Source organism: Rhineura floridana, chromosome 11, assembly GCF_030035675.1.
Source record: "Rhineura floridana isolate rRhiFlo1 chromosome 11, rRhiFlo1.hap2, whole genome shotgun sequence".
NCBI lineage: Eukaryota > Metazoa > Chordata > Lepidosauria > Squamata > Rhineuridae > Rhineura > Rhineura floridana.
In genome coordinates, this window is record NC_084490.1 from 40,434,494 (window position 1) to 40,457,836 (window position 23,343).

The 23,343-nt window shown below is 44.3% G+C and overlaps 1 protein-coding gene and 1 non-coding gene across 2 annotated transcripts; both read right to left on the reverse strand.

Moving 5' to 3' along the window:
* Nucleotides 1-4,712: 4,712 nt before the first annotated feature.
* On the reverse strand, nt 4,713-4,784 carry TRNAC-GCA (transfer RNA cysteine (anticodon GCA)). Its single transcript has one exon. It is a non-coding gene; the product is annotated as a tRNA-Cys (tRNA).
* Nucleotides 4,785-6,787: 2,003 nt separating this feature from the next.
* LOC133368020 (dickkopf-related protein 3-like) lies at nt 6,788-19,682 on the reverse strand. The gene is made up of 5 exons (XM_061592103.1): nt 19,667-19,682; nt 14,603-14,775; nt 12,645-12,822; nt 8,330-8,525; nt 6,788-6,928 (listed from the first exon to the last, which is right to left on the reverse strand). Exons 1-5 carry the CDS (start codon nt 19,680-19,682, stop codon nt 6,874-6,876), a joined length of 618 nt encoding a protein of 205 aa, XP_061448087.1. The 3' UTR covers nt 6,788-6,873.
* Nucleotides 19,683-23,343: the final 3,661 nt, after the last annotated feature.

Consider the following 23,343-nt stretch of genomic DNA (forward strand, 5'->3'; position numbering starts at 1 on the left):
GGTCAGTATCTTAAAAGTATCAGTTTACACAAGAAGGAAATAGTAAGCAGGAGATCAAAGGACAGATGCAACCTAGGAACCAGGAGGTCTCCTCTCTATCTACCCTTTTCACGTTATGGAAATTTGTATATATATCTGCAGAGATCATCAATGGTGTGAGATGCATGTGTGCCAGTGTGTGTATTTTCCTAAGTAGCAGGCTTTTATCCTCCATTTAGATCACTGAGACTTGGTAAAATAAAAGAAGCTACTTTATTTATAGAAATACATAGTGGATAGGAAAGGCATACCTAGTTCTAACTAATTAACTAAGTTGGAGGCATAATGCCCAGACTTGGGTATTGCCCTCATGGCTCAGGAGAGAGAGCAAAGACAAAGATGTCTCCTCTCTCCTCAGACATTTGAAGAGAAGAAAGGGCGGAAGGAGGAGGGGCAGATAAGCTTCCCTGACCATATCAGTTTACAAGGAAGGAAGTTAGGCAGAGCACAGGACAGGTAAAGGTAGGCAAGCCTAGCCATCTGGAGGACCCTGACTCTATCTTCCTTTTCGAACCCAAACAAAAGAACCCAAACAGGAGTTGCTCTTGCCCACTTCCAACATTTTAATGTCATGCAGGCCCAACCCACCAGTTTGAGTTGAACCACCTATTCCAACACACACCTTTCCAGTGTTGAACATAAATGTGTTTCCAGGCACAATCCAAAGCACAGGTATTGACCTTTAAGAAAAATAAGGATGCAGAGAAGATGGCAGTGGCAACCTCTGCCAGGGTGGAGGAGTCCTGGGAATTGCCCAAGGATGCTATGTGCTGCCAGGTCTGGTCGGTAGCGAGTAGGGTGGGTCTTCTCTGTGGTGGCATCTTCATTTCGGAGGTTCCTCCCCAGGGATGTTCACTAGTGCCTTTTAAGTTTTAGATGCTAGGTTAAAAGCATATAATTTTAATTGAATTGTGATTTTGTTGTTTGTTTTGTAAATTGCTTCTATTGTATTCCACTATGGTTTTTATATTTTATAGCTCTCATTATGCCTTTCTGCTTTTATGTTGTTTTAGGTTATTTTAAAGTTTTAAATATTGAGGACTTTTGTTCTTAATTTCAATGCTGCTTTTGGAACTTTGACAAATTGACAGGTGGAATATAGATATTTTAAATACATACATACACATGGGGATGGTGTGTGTGGGGGGGAAAGGAGATCTGTCCTTGCTTACAAACAGCCTCCTAATCTAACATGAGCCATCTACAAGGGACACAAACTCCAAGACTCTGTAACAAGCCCAGGTGCCAACCCTGTTCCTGTGTTCACACAGGCAATATATGTGTGTCCGTCTTGCAGTGCTTGCCATGCTTTTTGGGCCCATGGGAACATTTCCAAACTGTCATAGGCACCAGACATACATACCACAACTCTCCCCTCCCCAGCTGTAATGGCCACCCCCTCCCTTGAAATGGTCCCCTTGCTGGATTAGGATTGGAAAAAACATCTATCCACTAAGGGAGCCTAATTTTGGGGTGGGGGTGGGGACTCTGCAAGCACCAGGGAAGGTCTCAGAGGGCAGGTCAAGACAGCAATTGTTGCCTACTTGCTCAACAACGAACCAACAATACAGGGTTTTTTTAAAAAAATACCTGGTAGCTGGAAGATGACAATGCAGAAAACTTTGTCAAACCCTAAAGCCTGGTTTGTTTTCTTCCTGTTCTTTGTGGAACGAAACAGCATTATACGCTTTTGTGGCAACATTATTCTTACAAGACAGGACGTGGGTAAGTATTTCCTCTACTTGGTAACGTGAGCACTTCAATTCCCCCCTAGGCTGTGGAAAGTGGAGACCGCATAAAATTCATATTAAGAAAATAAACAGCTACCCCTCTTGTTGATTTATTTATTATTACATTTATATCTCACCTTTCCTCCGAGAAGCTCAAGGTGATGTTCATAGTGTCCCCTTCCCCATATTACACTCACAACAACCCTGTGAAGTAGGCAGAGCTTGGAAAAGTTACTTTTTTAAACTACAACTCCCATCAGCTCCAGCCAGCATGGCCACTGGATTGGGCTGATGGGAGTTGTAGTTCAAAAAAGTAACTTTTCCAAGCTCTGAAAGTAGGTTAGGTTAAGAGATGGTGACTAGCTTTATGGCTGAGTGGGCATTTGAACCCTGGCCTCCCAGGTCCTAGTCCAACACTCAACCACTACATTATTCTGGCTCTTTTACTGCCTCCCACCAGAATCCAGCAACAATAGAGTACCTTTACACTGCATATGAAATGTGCTCAGTTCTAACAAAATTACCTTAGCAATTTTAGCTGCAACTCAGCCATGGAGCTTCAAAAATATAAAATAACAGCTACAGAGTCTCTGAATATGAGCAGAGAGCTGTTCCCTCAACTACACCCCTCTAGTCACTTAATTTGTAAATGCCTTCTTTTCTCCAACAGTTAAACCCAAGATAACAGCTGAAAAAACAAACCAAGACTAAGCCCGCCTGAAATGAAGAAGACTGATCAGTGATTTTTGTAAATTATTTTCCTTAGGAGTGAAGGAAAAAGGAAATGGACTGCCTTCAAGTCGATCCCAACTTATGGCAACCCTATTTTCATGGTAAGCAGTATTCAGAGGGGGTTTACCATTGCGTCCCTCTGAGGCTGAGAGGCAGTGACTGGCCCAAGGTCACCCAGTGAGCTTCATGGCTGTGTGGGGATTCAAACCCAGGTCGTAGTCCAACACCTTAACCACTACACCACACTGGCTCTCTTAGGGGATAAAGAGTCTTCATTTATCTTACTTTGCTACACTGGTTAAAAGTGTTGGAATATGTGGTTCAACTTCCAACTTGTGTGTTGAGGCTGCATGGGGTTAAAAAGGGTAGCTAGAGAGGAGACCTCCTGATTGCTAGGCTAATATCTATCCTTTGATCTCCTGCTGTAGCTCCCTTCCTGCTAGAGTAGAAAGATATGCATAGGATGTTGACCACATCTCCTTCCTCCTCCTTCTTTCTCTTGAGAGGGAGAGTAGACATCTTCTCTTTGTCTCTCCCTCTCGTCCAAGCATGAGGCAAACACTAGGCTTAGTGTTTGCATCTCCAACTTAGCTAGTTAGCTAGATGTAGAACTCTTTCCTATCAACCATGTACTTCCAGAATAAAGTAGTTATTCCTTATTTTAAAGCTTAAAGTCTCTGTCTGACTAATTTGCAGGGAAGGTGGAATCTTTAGCAAAGCTTCAAACACATAAAGGTTCACTCAGTCTCTCCATTCCCAATTTCGCCACTCTGCGACAAAAAGAATCCATTTTGTTACTGCCCTTAAGATCAAACTGTACATCAAGTGGGGAGATATTTGTCACTGGATCTCCCCAAGTAATTTTCTTCTCCTAAAAGCAGCTCTGTGTGTGTGCCTGTCTGTCTCTCTCTGTGTGTGTTGGGGGGCTGGACTGGAGCCTTGGTGCAGGGGGAGGAGAGATCCTACTGCAACTGCATCCCAAATTGACCTCCCCCCCCCATACAAGCAACAAAGTGTGAGATAAGCTGTGTGCTTCCACTCTCAGCCCGCTGTGGCTAGAATCATAGAGTTGATTGAAATTGCATTGGCAAAAACGTCATGCAAATGGTCCAAATTAAAAGGATCTGCAAAAATCACCAGATCCAGATTATTCCGGCATGTGATCAGGCCCATGGAGTTGGAAGGGGCCTCTAAGGCCATCGAGTGCAACCCCCTGCTCAATGCAGGCATCCACTTTAAAGCATACCCAACAGGCGGCTGAATGTCTCCAGTGTTGGAGAGCCCACCACCTCCCTGGGTAATTGCTAATAGCAGCTTCGGGCAGGCTCAGGAATTGTAACTGGGCTGCAGCATGGGCTCCCCCAATACCTCAGCCCTGATCTAAATCTCCCCCCCTGCCCGCAGCTGCTTTTAGGGGAAAATATAACTTGGGAAGATCCAGTCACACAGATATCACATGGAGTGTTTAGTTTGGCTCTGGGTGAATTGATTTTAGAGTACCAAAGACCCATGAAGATGTTTTGCTCCCAAGAAATATAATTTTGTTTTTTGAAATGGGCAATCTACAAATAATAACAAATTGCTATTTTCATAATTTAGGAGCACCCAGCGGTGAATGAATGAATGGATTTGATTACCTTTCACCCTCAATTAAGCCTGTCTCTTCTACCTCTTGTTCTTTTAAAAACACCTTCGGCTGCGTCACCATACATTTAGAATAGATGACTTTTCCCAGTGACATTATGTGGCTGAGTCAGGTTTTAAATCCACATATTATCCCCTCAATGCTCTTGAAACAGAGTGATTTTCAAGAAATATCTCTTGATCTCAAATCAAATGCCCTATCAGAGGTATATCTCAAATTCAACAAAATAAGCCTTGCAGGAAATTCTTTGTGAGCCAATTAAGACTGGATTGTACAGAGCTGATGAAGCTGGTATATTTACACCTCTTCATATGCCTTTCCACCCCTCCTGTAACCACTTAAACAGAATTCTGTCATTTCTCCCACTATGCAGATTGCAAGATTTAACAGGCTGCTATTAAGCTGCATCATGGGAACAAGAAACTGAGCACCCTCCCCCAATGACTATGAAAGAACAGCATTTGGGGAGATATCTATGCTGTCTTCCGCATAAGGAGTTTCTTTTCTTTGCAGAGACAGCAAATGCTCTTTTTAAAAATGAACCTTCCTGAGTCAGAAAGAAAATAAGGGGGCACCTGGATTTGAACCAGGGACCTCTTGATCTGCAGTCAAATGCTCTACCACTGAGCTATACCCCCACACATATTTAAAATTGGCTTGTGGTGTTTTTCAGCTTCAAAGTAACACTCATACTGCTTTTGAAGCACACACAACTGGAAGATATTGGTGTGTATTAAAGGCGTTGCCTTTTCTGCTGTGATGAAAAGCCTCCTAAAGGATTATTTTCACCCACTAAAACCTACTTGACAAAATATCCATTAATATTTTTGTAAGTGTAACCAAAGTGAATTAAAGATATCTCTGCTCAACCCCAGGTGCTAAAAGTGTGCCCAAATAAGGTCTTTTTGGCATGGAAAAGTTTCAGATTCAGAACGTAATGGGTCCCCAGGGGAAGGGGAATCCACAAATCTCTTTCTCTCATACACACATCATCCCCAGTTATACACATGACTGGGGGCAGGTCTTCATTTAAAGAGATGGATCTGTGGCTGTCAGGCCCAATTTGGCCCTAACAATATTGTTCTCTAGACCAGGGATGGGGAACTGGCAACCCTCCATATAATGCTGGATTCAACTCCCATCAGCCTCAGCCAGCATGGTCAATGGTCAGGGATAATGGGAGTTGCACTCCAGCAAGATCTGGAGATGGGTATTGTTAGGAGGTGGCCAAGGGTCACCAGCTCTAGGTCTTTTCTGGTGAGCCACAGATCTCCTCTCCTTTAAAAAAAAACTTTAAAAAACCCCTTGGCATATAGGAAAGCTGAGCAGACTGCAAAGCACGGTGGTGGTAGGACCCTTGCCACCCACCACCTGAATTTCCCGCAGGCATCTATATTTAAATTAGCACATGCAAATGTGTGTCATGGGTTCTTCAGGTACCTAGCAATGCCCCAGTCTGGAGGGCCTCAGGGCCCCCATCACTGTTATAAGTCCTTACCATCTGGATGGTGCATATGTGAGACCACCAAGAGGGTGTTCTCTGTAAGTGGAGTTAAAGCCAGCTAGGGTTAGAGCAGGGGTGGGGCGGTTGTTCAGCTCAAGAGCAATGGATGCACATGTTTACATTTGCACAGTAGTTTTGACACACACTGAGACACCCCTTTCTGTCCTCTGTCCAGGCAAGCAAGAAGCATGGCCAGAGTTCAAGGACAACCCAGCCAGCCAAAAATAGTCTACAAAGTAGGGCTGGTGAGGAATGTTGCCTGGAGAGAGGAAGTGGGGCTGAGGAGAAGGTGTAGTCTCCAGAGAGTCTTCCTCTTTGCCCAGGCATTTTAACATTTTAACATTTGTTTAACATTTTTTAATATTTTAGTATTTTGCACTTAATGTTCTAACAGACAGTTAAATTGTAATCTGATGACCAGATCGTTTTAAATTGTATTTGCTGTGTTTTTACTTGATGTGCACCGCCCAGAGAGCTTGCTATGGGCGGTATAGAAATGGAATTAAATAAATAAATAAATAAATTGAGGGCCAGATAGAGAAGCCTGAAGGGCTACATATGGCTCCCAGGGCCGGAGGTTTCCCACCCAAGTTAGCGACATTTTTTAAAAAAAGAGTATCTGCTTACCCAGCTCTGTTGGTTGTTGTTATATGCCTTCAAGTCGATTACAACTTATGGCGACCCTATGAATCTTTTTTGGGTATATTCATAGGGTTTGCATGGTAAGAGGTATTCAGAGGTGGTTTACCATTGCCTTCCTCTAAGCCTACAGCACCCGGTATTCCCAGGCGGTCCCCATCCAAGTACTAACCAGGCCTAACCCTGCTTAGTTTCAGAGATCAGGCATGTTCAAATGAGAGGACAGCCCAGGAAGCAGAAGGAAGAGTGTTTGAACTGGAGCATTAGCCTAAGCAGCTTTCAAAATGATTTCTTGATTAAGTCTGCAATCCTATGCACGCTTGCCTGGGGGTAGCTCCGATTGAACACAGTGAGTTTTACTTTTGAGTAGACACACATCAGATTGCTCTGCACATCAACCCATTGTCAGTCTTGCTAACATCATTGATCTATTCTTTTAACAATGACTTGATTACTTAGTGACAGCTCAGATATGTTTATTTACAAAAGGTCAACAGAAAGAGGAGGGTAAAACAGCTCTATATACAGTGTTATTTACATGGAATAAATACAGCTATTTTAAAAACTCCGCACTTCCTTCTTGCCTATTTTTTTTGGCATCTCCAGTCACTTTTATCTGACCAGTATTCAAATGATACCCTGGAAGAGAGAGAGAGACTTCCATTAGAGTGATTACTGCTGGAACAGAGTTTCGTGTCACACAGGATTCTTCACTGGGTACCAAAAGGAGACAGAACAGGTCTAAGCAGGCCATGGAGTTGGCTGTGGCTCAGCTGAAAATAGATTCCATGGTTGAGCTGTGACTCAGTGGAAGCCCTGCTCAGGTGTGCATTGCTTCTTTTCAAGTGAGCACACCCAATGATCAAGTACAGGGGTGGGGGAACTGGATCCAGCTGCAGGCCAGTAACCAGCCTAAAAGTTCAGAGCAGCACCCAGAAAGGGGGGGGGGACAGAATTTCTTTTCTGTAATAAATAGTTTAAATTAAATTTAGGGGGTGGGCAGGCTGGCCTAGCTCCCCCTGGCTGTGGGCCTGTTACCTATCTCAGCCCCCAAGCGCCAGCTTTGATAGATTGTCAGGAGCAACCACGAATCACCTGATATCACAATGCCATCAGATGATCCATTTTCCTTTGCTCACATGGTTTGAAATCAAATTGTGTGGGCAAAGGCACAGTCCTTTGCAAGTGATGACAATCCACTGACCGGCAACACTTGCATAGCTCAGGGTTTTGCAGGTGCCACTGATCAGCTTACTTGCAAAGCCTGGTGAGTTTGCTGCAAGCACTGAGAATCAGCTATTAGGCAAGGCTTCGCAAGTGGCAACAATCAGCTGATCAGCAGCACCTCGAAATCCTCCTTTATGCAAGGTACTACATCTTTACCTGCCCCACACCTGACATCATATGTGGCAATAAGTGTAGGACAGGTGGGCATTGTTTGGCCAAAACAGCCTGGTAGACCAAATGGGGAGATCTGGCACGTCTAATCAGGCCCACTGGCTGAAGGCTCCCTGCCACTGACCTAGGGCCCCTCCAGATGTGCTTTTTATTGTGCATTCACGAGGATTTGTGCTCATGATGCTATTGGGGCAAAAGGGAGGTCATATGCAATCCCACTTGCAATACTACTTGTACTGGCAAAAGTTTTGCGGCTGTCGTACCGCTTCAATTCCACTCAGTGCATAACGGCATGATGAAATCCCATCCCTTTAAATACCACAAATGTTCTCACTTATTTTTGTCCCACCTTTGTTGCCCTATATCCCCTCTGGACAGCAATAACTTGGTAGCATTGGAGAAGCATCACAGAAAACAAAAGCAGGCTAGATCTACCACTAACACACTATTTTAGAGTCAAGCACATGTTGCAGAATATACCCAATAAAACACCAGTCTGGAGGCCCGTGGAGGGGCCCCTAGTAACACATTCCACAACACACTTTGCTTACGGGGCCTAGTGTTGAGGCGAGGCATTTTTATGATGTGTTGCTATCCATCCTTCCTCTCCACCTACCCACCCTGATCCACACTGGTACTCACTCTCGGTTAGGGAGTATCTTTTTGCAAACTAGTCCTTTCAGGCAGGGGCACACCTGGTTCACGCTGAATGCAATCCCTCCTTCGGGGATGTAGCACCCTTCATCTAAAAGCAGTCTGTTCTTGCAGACCATCTCCCCATGCTGGCGTGCACAGCAAGTGTCTGGAGCACAGTCCTTATCATGATGGCAGCGGGCACCTACAAAGGGCAAGAAAGGAAGAGTAATTCAGAACCCACTCTGAACTGGGACATCAACTTTGAAATCTATCTCCTTTTGCAAACCTGAAATGTGTTGATCTTTGAAATCTAGCGCTTTGCAAACCTGCAATGAATTAATCATTAAAATCTAGCAGAGTTAGCAAAACTGAAAAGCCTTGATCTGAGCAAGGATTTCCTCTTCCCCTCATTAATTTCAGCACTGGCTTCAAAGCAAAAGTACCTAAAAACACTGCAGATTATTTTTTTGAGAGGGAGAAATAAAATAAAACACTCAAAGGTGGCAAATTCAACTTTTGGGAGAGACAATTTCCCTCCCCAAATTAATTTCACCACATCATAGAACACTGAAGTGCCTGATATTTGTACCGCAAATGTTTCAAAATTCTTCACATCCGCAAAATACTTTGCAGCTGGGAAATTTAAGGTTTAGAATGAGAACTTTCCTTCCCAAATTAATTTCAGCATGTACTGATACTATCAGAATGCGTAACAAATCACATTCCTCAAATCAGTTACATCTCTCCCTCATTATTAGTACTTATTGGACGATACCCAACTAAACAGATCTGCTAGCACAAGAATTTCCGCTTGTGCAATTGAACTTCCACTCCCTCTCCTCTCCCCATGCACCCCCCCCATCTGTTCTGGAGTGGTTTTGGGGGAAAAACCCAGAACAGGCCTGGTGGGGAGGGGGTGCAGGGAGAGGAAAGGAGAGGAAGGGGAAATTCCTTTGTGCAGCCAAATGCCGCTGCACTAGCAGATCTGTTTAGCTGGATATCTATGAAGTGCCTAACATGGCTAGACACGGGGCAGGAGGGGGGGACTGCCTTCAAGTCGATCCTGACTTACGGTGACCCTACGAAGAGGGTTTTAATAAGAATAAAGACAGGCCCTGCCTGCAGGCTTATAATATAAAGGTAAAAAAAACAAGAGATGTTGAGGAGAAAGGAAATGGCATGTAAAAGGAGAAATGCCAGACTGAGCAGACTTGAAAGGAAGTGTTTGAATATAACAACACATGAAGAGAGTCTGATAGAACTCTGGTGAAGAACATTCCAGTGGTAAAGAGTGAAAAGGAATATGGAGAGCATCATTTTACACTTGTAGCTGTAATGCGAAGGGTCTGTATGCAAAAGCTGAGACAGAGAAGACAGCAAGTAGTGTAGTGGCAAATTCAGAAGTGCGGGGTCCCTTCATCATAGACATGCCACACCCATTCGCTTGCTCTCTGTCATTGTCTCCACACTCCTTCCCGCACATGACTTCTCTCACCACAGATGCCCCTAGACAGGGGTGTAGTCATCCAGGGGTCAGGGTGTCTTTGACCCCTTACTTTTTTGGGAGCAGGTTCCCAGCAGGATTCCTATGTCTCCAGCATCCTCTGAGCCAATCATCATGAAAGGGGAGTGTGTTAGCTGTTGGAAGTGGGGCAAGAGCAACTTCTGTTTTGTACTTTTGTTTGTGCTCCAGAAGGGAGATAGAGCTAGGGTCCTCCAGATGGATAGGCTTGTTTGCCTTTACCTGTGGTGCTCTGGCTGACTTCCTTCTGTCGCTAAACTGTGACGCCTTTAGGGAAGCTTACCTGCCCCTCCTCCTTCTGCCCTTTTCACTTCTTTCTTCTCTGACTGTCCGGGAGAGAGGAGACATCCCTTTGTCTCTGCTCTCTCCAAGCCATGAGGCTAACTCCTACACCTGGGTGTTATGCCTCCAACTTAGTTAGTTAGTTAGAACTAGGTTTGCTTTTCTATCTACTATATATTTCTATAAATAAAGTAGCTTTTCTTATTTTACTAAGTCTCCAGTCTCAGTGATCCTGAAGCAGGGTAAAAGCCTGTTTTCTTAGTTAAACACACGCACACGTTGGCACACTCGCATTTCAACATCTGCTGTTACTCTGCTGCTGTGGTGCTGCTTTAAACGAAATTAAGCAACACAAACACACACAGCCAACATTAGCCACAGAGAAGAGTCTTCTAACATGCTTCCTTGTCATTTTTCTGCTGATTGGACACAATCAGAGTGAAAGGAGGTGAGTCAGCCTCTGAGAAGACTCTTCTCAGTAGCAAACACTTTCCGCTTTCATGCTTATTGGCTCCTAAGGATGTCTGTAGTTATGGGAGATGGCATTAATAAGGCTCTCATTCTCAACCCAGCGAAAAAGGGGGAAGGGGGCATGGCTGTGACTAACATGAAGGGACTCTGCACTTCTGAATTTGCCACTACACTACCGTCCCTAGACTTAGAAGAGTCTCCTTAGTGACTGACTCACCTTCTTTCATTCTGATTGGCTCCAATCAGCAGGAAAGGACAAGGAAGCATGCTAGAAGACTCTTCTCAGTGGCTAACACACTACCCTTTCATGCTAATTGGCTTGTAGGATGCTGGAGATAGAGGGATCCCCAAAACATAAGAGGCCTAAGACCCCTTGAGACCTCAGACAACTACATATTTGACAATAACTATCAAGGAGGAAAGAGAAAATGAAGACGTGAATGTAAAAAGAAGGAGGTGGAAGTGATGAGAAGAAAGAGAAGGTCAGAGTGATACTGAGAAGGAGGAGGAGTTGCAGCACAGAGCAGATAAGAGACTTTCAGGGCAATCCTATATATGCCTACTCAACATAAGTCTCAATGACTTCAGTGGGGCTTGCTTGAAGCAGGAAGGTCAGTTAGAAGGTTACAATCATCAGTGTGAGAAATATTTTTTAAAAAACAACTAAAATGCTGGTATTATTACATACAATATTAAAATACAATGTTACAACAACTTAAAACAGTATCTATATAGAAAGAAATCAGTGGGTTCTAGCTATGTTCATCGGCTTTCTTTATCAGCAAGGAAGACACTTTACACAAACAGGTGGGCAGTTTGGAAATATTTGTTACTGAAGAGTTCAGTAATTTGCAAAAATGCTTTTTAAAAAATTGCATTGGATGAAAAGAATGCACAGATGGATCTGCTGCTACCACTTAAAAGAACAGGGCCTCCCCCAATAATGCAGTGGCAAATTCAGAAGTACAGAGTCTCTTCATGATACTTACACCACATCCCTTCACAGCCACGACCCCTTTTCCACTTTCCCTTGCTCTCTCTGTCAGCATACGAGTCCACATTCCATTACAACAGACATCCCTAGGAGTCGATCAACATGAAATGGAATGCTGTGTGTTAGCTACTGAGAAGAGTCTTCTCAATGGCTGGCTCACCTCCTTTTACTCTGATTAGCTTCAATCAGTGTGAAAGGACAAGGACTCTTCTCAGTGGCTAATATGCTCCCCTTTCATGTTGATTGGCTCATACATAGGGACCTGGTGGGAACCCTGCTCCCAAAAAAGTAATGGGTTTATGACCCTGGACAACTACACCCCTCGCCACCCCTTACAAGACCCTATAAGAAGCTGGGGAGGGGGGAAGGTGTATGTTGCTGCTAATTCATTTCATTAATCTATTGGCATAAACAGAAATAGGAAACCTCTGGTACACCAGATATTACTGGACTATAAATCTCATCATCCCTAACCATTGGCCATGCTGGCTGGGACTGATGGGAGTTGCAGTTCAGCACATCTGGAGGCCACAAGTAAAACTCTTTCCAATTCCTCCAGTGCCCTCAAGAGCAGCTATTTTTGCTTTCTGCTTATGGGCAAGATAAGGATGCATTAAGAAAAAATAGAATCAATGGTAATTTCTAAACCAAAAGGCATTTACTCTATGTTTAACTCTCCTCTTTAATTTCTCTCACTTTTTGCTGTTGTCTTCCCTGTGTTGGATTTTAAATTGTGAGGTCCTTGGGGCAGGGACCTGTCCTCTTCGACATGTAGATCACTAGCTACATGTAGATCACTAGCTAGATTAATTAGTGGTTCTTCAACCTGCTTTGAAGCCACACCATTTGATCTGAAAGGGCCGCCCTATAATGCCAAACAGAGCAGCCTGTAATTATGATGTCCAAGTGATGACGTTTGCTGATGAGCCATGCTTGTGCTGTTTGCATGTTCCAGGAGTTAGCAGTGCTCCAATTTGCACTTTAGGCTCCCTAATGGAAATGCATAACCCTTGTTCTGAGATTGGAGCACTGCAGAACAGACCATGCCTTACCTTCCTGCCCACCAGATACAGCCTGCTGGCATTTGCCAAACATGCAGCTTAGCCCTGTGGCACAATGGGCATCCTGACGGCAGAATTCCCCTTCTTGCCTGAAGGGTAGGCAGAGTCCAAAGTGGTGGTCACAGAAGAATCCCTGGGGACAATTTATCCCATGGCTGCACAGAGCCACCTGCAGAAAGAAAAAAGGTTGAGCAGAGAAACATGGGGTCAGATGCATCATCTAACATTGACTAAACCAATGCTACTTTTTAAAGCCAGTTTGACCAGTAATTAGAAAACGTTGCCTTCTTTCAAAGTAAGGAACTTAACACTCTGAATTCAATGTGGCACTTCAATATAATGCGGCAAGCCAGCTCTACAGTGTTTGGGGGCCCTCCTGCTCATTCTGCCAAGAGGGGCCCTAGACCTCTGCCCTAAAGTCCTGCCCTGATGGCATCTACTGCTTATTGTTCTGCAAAATGACTGGGGTTGCTAGCAAATAATTTTCAACAGCCTTACAAAGTCCTATGGTACTTTGGGAGAAAAGCACAACAATTAAATCAGTTTCAAGCTTGTGTATATTTGCATTGAGGATGGACCTCTACAGAGAGATTCCAGCTCTTAGGGAGCACACACAAACATCCACCAAAAATCGCATACACACTGACGACATATGATGTGTAAGGTAGTTTTTTGTAGCCACCTCCAATCATTTCATGAAACTATAGTCACTAGGGTAGCTACTTGTGCATTGCGAAAAAAAGGACAAAAGATGAAACATATCTGCAATAAAAATTCCATATCCTAGTTTATATATAGGGATGCAAATTTAGAAATAATTGGAAAATGGAAATGGACTGCCTTCAAGTCGATCCCGACTTATGGCGACCCTATGAATAGGGTTTTCATGGTAAGCGGTATTCAGAGGAGGTTTACCATTGCCACCCTCTGAGGCTAGTACCCCCCAGCTGGCTAGGGCCTTCTCAGCTTGCCACAGCTGCACAAGCCAGCCCCTTTCTTGTCCACAACTGCCAGCTGGGGGGCAACTGGGTTCCTTGGGATTACGCAGCTTGCCCACAGCTGTTCAGGTGGCAGGACACGTAACCCCTGAGCCACTCCCTATGGGGGTGATCTTTAACTGGCCCTTTACACCCAGGAGACATGAGCGGGGATTTGAACTCACAGACTCTGGACTCCCAGCCAGGCTCTCCTTCCCACTGTGCTATACCAGCTGTTTTAGAAATAATTACTAACATTTAAATAAAAATACAATACATCTCACTATATAGTGAGGAAGGCACTGCACATCTCTTCATATGGAGTAACCACCGTCTGCACCCCACATATTTAGGTTTATCACAAGGACTTCTTGGGCAGAGGGCATGGCTTCCAGGTAGACTTGAACTCAGCACCTTCCATGTTAAAAATCAGTTACTGATTTCCCAGAGTTCAGTGCAGTCTTTCCTTTTTCCCATCCCCTGCAAGCTCTCTGTCCATATATCTTCTCTGGTCCCCCTTGCACCCTTGAATAATAGGTGTCAGAGCTTAAGTCTGGCCCTCTAAATATGCTCAGAAACACTCTCTGCTTTATAATTTCCTCAAAAGTGCCTAGCTGAGACATGGAGCTGGAAAACAGATCTGGGGGCTAAGCTCTTGTCAACGTCAAGAAAGATGAATGCAGGGGTGGGGAACTTGTGGCCCTCCAGATGTTGTCAGACTCCAACTTCCATCAGCCCCAGCTAATGTGGCCAAGGGAGATCAAGAGAGTAGTAGTCCAGCAACACCTGAAGGGCCACAGGTTCCCCGTCCCTGGATTAATGGGGCAGATCTCCCTCCCACTCTCCTCTCTCTCCCCCCCCCTTCGTTCATGCTGATTGTCCTCCATCCTCATTATTAGAAACTCGGCTTTCCCTAAGACAAAAAGGCAAGCATGACCTATTCTCTGCAGTCCAGTCGGGCAGGATGCTTACCGTGAGCTCCTGGCTGGATGATAATCCAGAGTCCCTGCGGGGTGGCACCTCATTGGCACCCTGTGGCAAAGAGTACATCCATGCCCAGATAGAGCTGTGCACCGTAGGCAAGGGCCAGAGAAGGAAGGCGAGAAGGCAAAGCTGGCTCTCCATCATGATGATGATGATCTCGGCTGAAATAGAGTTGGCACCACAGATGGCTCCAGAGAGCAAGCCTGGGAAAGTTTATATAGCCAGACCTATCTTGGCTCCTGCTGTTTAAGCTGTTTGCCAGTCTAATGGGGAGGAGGAGACAATCAGGGTTTAGAAGCTTAGCATAATGACTACGAGTGCCTGGCCCCCCAGGAGAGCAAACGAAACCCCCAGCAGTCTGGCTCCATAGTGGCAAAGCAACATTCTCCTGTCTCCATTTTGTAGACAGCTCTGGCAACATTAGATTTGTGGGGGGTGGGCCAGAGGGTCACCATTATGAAATCATGAATAGTGTGTGGCATGGAGAGAGTTTATATCATTCACAATCACAACACAAGAACTCAGGGTCATCTTATGACACTTTGCTTGTTAATTTGTTTTTTTTTTAAGTGTGTGATGCCTTCCTTCCTTCCTTCCTTCCTATGTGTACTTCACTTCTCAGTCAGATTTGACTCAAACTACCTTCCAAATAAAAACCCTCATTAACTTCTGATCCTTGGCCATTGGTCAAGGGTCCATCCAGGGGTGATACAGTCATTTTTCCAGAAGGACTCTGGGTGGATTGGCTGTTGGTTCAACAGTGTCCGGAGCAGCTTACAGACAGGATAAAAGCAAGATAAATATAGTACAATTTTACTGTGATTAAGAACAAAATAAAGATTTCTTAATTAAATACACAGTGAATCTATGCAGTTCCTACATTTAAAGCACATGTATAGCACTTAAAACAACTATTGCTCCCCTGGGAGCTGTAGTTTATTCCTCACAGAGCTACAGTTCCTACTACCCTTAACAAACTACAATTCCCAGGATTCTTTGGGGGAAGCCAAATGCTTTCAATGTATGATGTGGATGTCACAATGTGGCAACGGCCTCTGGATTACATAGGGTTTTTTTTAAAAAAAGGGAATAAACACATTCCTAGATGCCTATGGGCAGCAAAAGCTAGAGATGGTACACCCATGCTTCTGTCCATGAATATCTCCAGGCTCCAAATAATGCAGAGAAGCATTAGGGGGCAACTATATCAATCAAATCTACCCTGTGAGTTTCCCAATAATATCTGGCGAAGACAGAGTGCTGTACTAGACAGAATTTTGGTGTGGTCTAGCCTGACAGTTCTTATGTTGTTAGCATGCCTGCACAAATATGAATTTTGAATATTTATTACTATTTTGCATCATATACCAGCAAATGTAGGTTGCTCAATTAAAATAAGTTTGGTGCTCTTGCACAGCAATCCCACTTTCCCCCTCTCAAACAAAACCATTTTTTTTAAAAAAATGGGAAAATGCATTGTAAAGTGTTGGATAGTGGCAATGTTGGCTGACAACATATAACCTAAATGCAAACAAATCAGAATTAATGCTCAATTTAGCAGGTTGTCTCGAAGAGCCCCTAGCCAGGGCCAGCTCAAGACATTTTGTGCCTGAACCAGCAGACAAGATGGCCCTCCCCATCCCGTTCCTTTCCCTGCCCCTGACTCCATGTACAGAATCTGACTTCAACACTGATGACAGACAGCATCCTCCACTGCACCCGACAGCAGCTATATCGGGTGCGCAGCAGGTTGTGTGACACACATAGTTTTGTCCTTCAGAACCTTGCCACAACTCTGAACCTCCCAGCATCTGTCACCTGAGGCAGCAGCCTTGCTCTAAATGGCAGGGCGGCCCATATCCCTTTTACAGTCGTTGTTGCAGTTTTCATTCCAGTTGATCTGCATCTGTCTCAGAAAAGCTGTATTAAAGGGTGGTATTCAACACTATTGTCATTAATCAATCAATCAATCAAATTTTTATCCCACCCTACCTCTCAGAAAGAGCTCAGGGCAGCAAACATGGGACAAAAAACTAAAAAAATCTTAAAACATCTCAGAAACAAAACATCTTAAAAACATATTTTAAACATCTTTAAAAGCAATTCCAAAACAGATGCAGATTGGGATAATGTCTCTATTTAAAAGGCTTGTCCTACTTAGGGTAGATCAATTGAAGTTAATGGGCATAACTAACTTACGTTCATTAATTTCAGTGGGTCTACTCTGAGCAGGACTTAGTTGACTGAAACCCCAGGTGTTTGCAGCGAACACATGTGGGCATAATATGGGGAGGGGAGAGGGTGTGCACACCCAGTGTCTCTGAGTGCATAGGTGTTTCTAATCATGGAGGGGGGGTGTCTTAGTATGTTCACCCAAATGTGCTTAGAATCCCCCTTCAGATCTTTGTGCTGAATGCAGGAAGGTCTAAAGTGGAGCCAGTGCATGTGGGGATATTGGGGGCAGGGTTGGCACATGCACTCCCCTCCACTTTAAGACTTCACATGTCTGCCAATGCATGAACAGGGCCCAAGATTCACCCAGCATTGAATACACGACTGCTGATGCAATGCAGGCAAAAGCCCTATTGATTTTGAACATGCTTATCTATCCACCACCCCAGTGGCAAAGAGTTATGGGCACTCCTATTTGACACTTATAGGACCGACGGCCCACGCGTAATAGAACACAAATATCAGGATCATCAGCAAGGATCAGTGCAACAGTACCAAATTAGTGCCTGAATTCAATTAATGGCCAACACAAGTGAAGTTTTTTTTTAAATACAGACAGTATAAAGTTCAGTTAGAAATTAAGTCTTACAGGAATTTATCCAGCTGGTTCACTTTTGTGAGGAAAAGCGATGAACAAATTAAATAAATTTAAAAATAGATAGATAAACAAATAAATAAATAAGTCCCTAGTATAGTCAGTTAACAAGGCCTCAAATATCAGAGCTTGCGGAGGGGGGAACTCTTCCTTAAATGCTTGAGAGCCACTGTCAGTCAAAGCAAATAATGCCAGGTTAGATGGACCAAAGGCCTGTCTCTAGCAGCTGCATATGTAAAGGATATTTGGAGCCAGGGCTTAGCCTACTAGGGGGCAGGAAGGATATTTTCTTCACTTGTCAAGCTGTTTATTTCTTTGGGGCAACAGAATTCCCTTCTCCCATGCTGCTGCTATAGCGCTAATCCTTACGCAGCTTTGTTTTTTTTGACAACTGTACACAATGTAATGATGCAGGCTCTCTTGCTCAGGGGGAGCCTGTTGGCTTCCGCCTCTTACTTCATAGGCTGTGATCCTGCTGTGCACGCTTACCTTGGAACAGAGCTTGGAAAATTACTTTTTTTGAACTACAACTCCCATCAGCCCCAGCCACCATGGTCACTGGATTGGGCTGATGGGAGTTGTAGTTCAAAAAAGTAACTTTTCCAAGCTCTGCCACTGAACACAGTGGGTCTTGATTCTGAGTAAACATACAGAGATTGACACTGGGTGTCCCACAGGAGCAAAATGGAATGGGAAAGGAGGAGTTGCAAGCCATGTTTGATCCAATTCATTTCATTCCTAAAGAAAATGGAAATAAATATATGGATTGGGTATTAATATAGGTAGACCTTGGCTTGTACGTTTTCTGGAATGTATTTTACAGAATACAGAAAGGCAGGATGTATATTTAAAAACTGAAGAACAGTGTGATCCTATATTTGTGTACTTAGAAGTAAACCTAATTGTGTTCAATGGGATTTACCCTCAGGACTGAAGCCTAGATTTTCTTTTAAAGCTGGGGTTTTCAAACTGTGCCCCAAGAAAGCTTATCAGTGTTTCTTTTTTCATTGAGAAGATCAGTGGGAAGATACCAAGCAACCTTATTCCGAGTCAGACCAGTGGCCCATATAGCTGAGTACTATCTATACCAGGTACAGGGAACCTTAGGCCCTCCAGATGTTGTGAGCTCTAACTCCCATCAGCCCTATCAAGCACCTAATCTGTACCTAGGGTGGGGAACCTCAGGCCAGGGAACCCAAAACAGTCCTCCAGGCTTTTCTAGCTGGCCCTCGGGACTCTTCCCAGGCTTTGCCTTTCCCCAAGGGCATATCCAGTCTCACCAGGTCAGCCCTTTACTAGCCCTGCTCCACATCCTTCTCAAGTACTTTTGCCTCACTGGATTGTAGCCTCTACAGTGTGTGACAGTTGTCCTCCAGGATTTCAGACAGAGACCTTCCCAACCCCAGCTGGAGAGGCCAGGGTTGAAACATGCTCTATCACTAAGCTAGGGCCCTTCCCTAAAGGTGTGGTCCTTTTACCCATGGATGTGTGGGCTTGCCTGGGAAATGAACCCAGGACCTTGCACACTCTAAGTGAAAATTATACTCCTAGACCAACAAGCCTAAGCCTGTTTAATAGCAGACAAGCTTCCCTGAAAGTCATCTCTGACCCATTAATACAGTTTTCCCCTGTAATACACCCTTGTGGGTATGTTCTCTTTTTTTGGAATTCTAACTAAGCTACATTTAAGGTTAATGTGAGGCAAAAATAAAGCCCAAGACGTTTAGCCAATGCCTCAAATAAAATAAAGTGAGGTGCACCTGACAAAATGTCTCAGAATACTCTGCAACGCGCAGAGGCCCCATTTGCAATAGACATTTAAAGCAGTATCATACTACTTTTAACAGCCATGGTTTTGCAAAGAATTCTGGGGATGGACTTTTTTTTAAAGGGTGCTGAGAGTTGTTAGGAGAGCCCTGTTCTCCCCGCAAAGCTACAGTTCTCAGAGAGGTTTAACGGCCAATCCCTTTTCCCAGGAAACTATGGGAATTGTACGTCTGTGAGGAGAAAAGGGTTCTCCTAAGTTAACAGTTCTCAGCACCCTGAGGAAACTACAGTTCCCAGGATTCTTTGGGGCAAGCCATGTCTGTTTAAAGTGGTAAAGTTATAGCTTAAATTTATAGGGCAAGTGGGGCCTGGGATGTGAGGCAGAGAAGGGGATGTAGGAAGCGTTCTGCAAATGTAGAAAGTCTGGAAATATTTTTAAATGTTACATGTGCACTCACCTGGATATGCACCCATCCTTTCACCAACTCAGATGAATTGTGAAAAAAGAAGAGACTTTCAAAACAGTTCCAAAATTGCTCCTGATTGGAGTGGAAAGTGTCTTACTTGGAATAAACGTTACCCACTAGGTACCCTACAGCGACTGGATTTCTAGGGTCTACTCATTTTTCCAGCGTACCCAAGAAAAGTATCTGGGGTATGCAAGGTGTCAAGTTACACAGAACTCTTCATCAGACAAAATGCAGCCATTATTGCCTGCTTTTATCATGTCAAAAACACGTTATCAACCGAGTTCTCTCCTTCTTGCCTTGTCCTACTAATTTATTTTATGTTGCTTAGGTTAGCTAATATATTGCTGCAATATATGACATGTTGCCATCTCTAATGCCTTATTGTTCATTCATCTACATAGTACTTATTATTCTAGATATACACCAGCAGCTGTTTTATGGTTTGTTTGTGTATGTGTGTGTGTGAATGTTTGTCTAAACAGATCTCACACATCTCATCATCCCCAGCTCATCTCCTCCCAGCAATGGCTTTAGCACTTCTCTTAATGGGGTTGCAAATGACATATTTACTTTCCTGATGTCTTTAGCACCTTCTTCCCTGGACAGATTGAACCAGCAGGGAAGGGAATTAAAAGTTCTTTGGATAAACAGCAACTTCCAGGTGTTTTGGGGTGCTCTGAGTGGATTCTCTTGCTTGTTTCCACCAAGGAGATTTTTAAGAATTTAAGAAAATCCTTGCTGGATCGGGCCAGTGGCCCATCTAATCCAGCATCCTGTTCTCACAGTGGCTAACCAGATGCCTGTGGGAAACCCAAAAGCTGGACCTGAGTGCAACAGCCATCTCCCAACGTGATTCCCAGCAACTGGTATTCAACATCGACACAAAGACACAACACACACATGCCCTCAGATTCTTCTCAGACACGTTAACAAACAGAAAGCCAGAGAATATCTCAAGATGTACATGTAGTCACAAACCCATAGTACTTTTATTTTTATTTTTGCTGCTGAAAACAGAACTTTTAAGTGGCTTTTTCAGCTTCCAGAGAGGTAAAAAAAAAGGTAAAGGTGTCCCCGCACTTATAGTGCGAGTCGTTTCCGACTCTTAGGGTGACGTCTTGTGACAGTTACTAGGCAGACCGTATATATGGGGTGGGATTGCCAGTTCCTTCCCCGGCCTTTCTTTACCTCCCAGCATATGCCGGGTACTCATTTTACCGAACAAGGATGGATGGAAGGCTGAGTGGACCTTGACCTCTTTTACCAGAGATTCGACTTCCTCCTTCCGTTGGAATGGAACTCCGGCTGTGAGCAGAGCTTCGGCTGTGTTACCGCCGCTTACCACTCTGCGTCACGGAGGGTCCAGAGAGGTAGCTGATATTAAACCCAATTTTTTGTTCTCACTGGAAAGCTGCTTGGGATTAAACCAGCAAACTCTATGAATTAATGAGGTGCAGAGGGAGATTAGTGGAGATGAATGTTCATAAGTGCACACCTCAACACAGAAAGAGCTAGTTAGAGTACCATATCTAGAAAAATGAGCTCAACGCTGATCAATGGCCAATGTGGCTTTAGAGACACTACCATGCCATAAATGAGAATTGAGCTGAAATGTCTCAAAATATGTTTTTCTGAAAAAGTTCCTCGGATTTGTCTTCTTTTCACCCCCCCACCGAAGAAAAGAAGGCCACTTTGCAGATTTTTTCCTGAATATTATTCACCTTTGGGGGTGGCAATGTTTGCCATTCCTTACCCCCACCCCATGTCCCAGTGTTAGGTCAAGAACATTGTGGAGGATGCAAAACAAGAAACAGGCTACCAGCATAGATGCTGCTGCTGCTGCCACTGCTGATGGTGAGCCCCACCCCTAAAAACACTGCTGGAGAATTACTCCAGCTGCTGGAGAATGTCAGGGGAATCCCCACATTACACTGCCACAAATAGGGTGAAGAATATACAACCCAGTTAACTAGGCCTGGGACTATGACGAATATTGAAGGAGGGAGACCATCAGTGCAATCTTAACTGTGCCTGCTCAGAAATAAGTCCTTTCTAATTCAATGGGGCCTCTTCCTAGGTAAGTGGCGTTAGGAATGCAGACTCAGAAGATATTATGAATTGTTGTCATTTTTCTAGCTCTTCTTGTTGCTGCTGATTATCCTATATATTAACAGCAAACATTCTTCAAATGCTCATCTTTATAATAATAATAAAAAAATTTATTTGTTAGTCGCCTATCTGTCCGAGTTAACGGACACTCTAGGCGACTGACAACAACAGATTAAAATACACTGTACAATTAAAAGACAAATCATCAGTCATTCTAAAACATCAATTTATACATCATAAAACTAATCCATCCCAAGGATCCCGTAGGCCTGCCTGAATAGCCAGGTCTTTAAGGCTCGGCGAAAACTGATCAGAGAGGGGGCATGACGAAGACCAAAAGGGAGAGAATTCCAGAGGGTGGGGGCCACAACCGAGAATGCCCTCTCTCTGGTCCGCACCAGCCTAGCTGTTTTGGCTGGTGGGACCGAGAGGAGGTCCTGTGTGGCTGATCTTGTCAGGCGGCATAATTGGTGATGCTGGAGGCGTTCCTTCAGATAAGCTGGACCGAAACCGTATAGGGTTTTAAAGGTCAACACCAACACCTTGAATTGGGCCCGGTAAACAACTGGTAACCAGTGTAGGTCTACTAACACCAGGGTAATATGATCCCGGCGGCGGCTATGCTTAATCAAGCGTGCCGCCGCATTCTGTACCAGCTGCAATTTCCGGACCGTTTTCAAGGGTAACCCCACATAGAGCGCATTACAGTAGTCTAAGCGAGAGGAGACCAGGGCATGTATCACTCGTGGGAGCAGGTGCACAGGAAGGTAGGGTCGCAGCCTCTGTATCAGATGTAATTGATACCAAGCTGCAGCTAAAACAGCACACAAGATGGAGGTATTAGTATATTAAAAAAAAACCTTTAGAAAAATTCCCTAAGGGAGGACTACCCCCCTCAAAACCAGCCCAATGAGGACTGAGCATGCTCAGTGGACACAGAATGCTGTATTGAAGGGAGGGAGATGGGAGGGGGAATGAACCATTCCACACTGCAATATTTTGTTGCAGGTCCCACTTGCAATTATTATTTGCATTCCATCAGTGTGTAACCATCTGAAGAGCCCCCTCCCCGTAAGACCACCCTATGGAATGTAAATTTTTGACATTTAACAGGGGAGACAACAGAGGATGGGATGAGAAATGGAGACAGGAGTAGGTAGGGAAGGACATGCATTTATTTCAGTCACTTGTAGTTAGGTTCAGTTATAACCGGTTCCACGCAGATACTCAGCAGTTCCAAGAGAAAGAAATAGCTGGCTGGAGAACTGCCTTCTTGAATTTAATTCCTATTATACTACTGCAGTCTTCACCAGCCTGGTGCCCTCCATACATTTGGACCACACCTCCCATCAGCCCCATCAGTTGTACTCCAAAACACCTGGTAGGCACCAGGTTGGCAAAGGCTGTGCTACCGCATTTCTTTTCTTGCAAAGGCAGTATGTGAGAGTCATTCTGCCAATACAATTGCTGGAAGTGAAAGCTCACAATGTGCAGACAAAACAGGCATTGTGTGTCATGTCAGGAGAGTGGAGTCAGATTTTTTTACCGGCAGTCTT

Excerpts from the sequence above, each read along its gene's own strand:
- LOC133368020 (XM_061592103.1), bottom strand. Across the intron at positions 12,823-14,602 it reads CATCCAGCCAGGAGCTCACG|GTGGCTCTGTGCAGCCATGG; the intron begins GTAAGCATCCTG and ends TTCTTTCTGCAG. Across the intron at positions 6,929-8,329 it reads AAGATACTCCCTAACCGAGA|GGTATCATTTGAATACTGGT; the intron begins GTGAGTACCAGT and ends TCTCTCTTCCAG.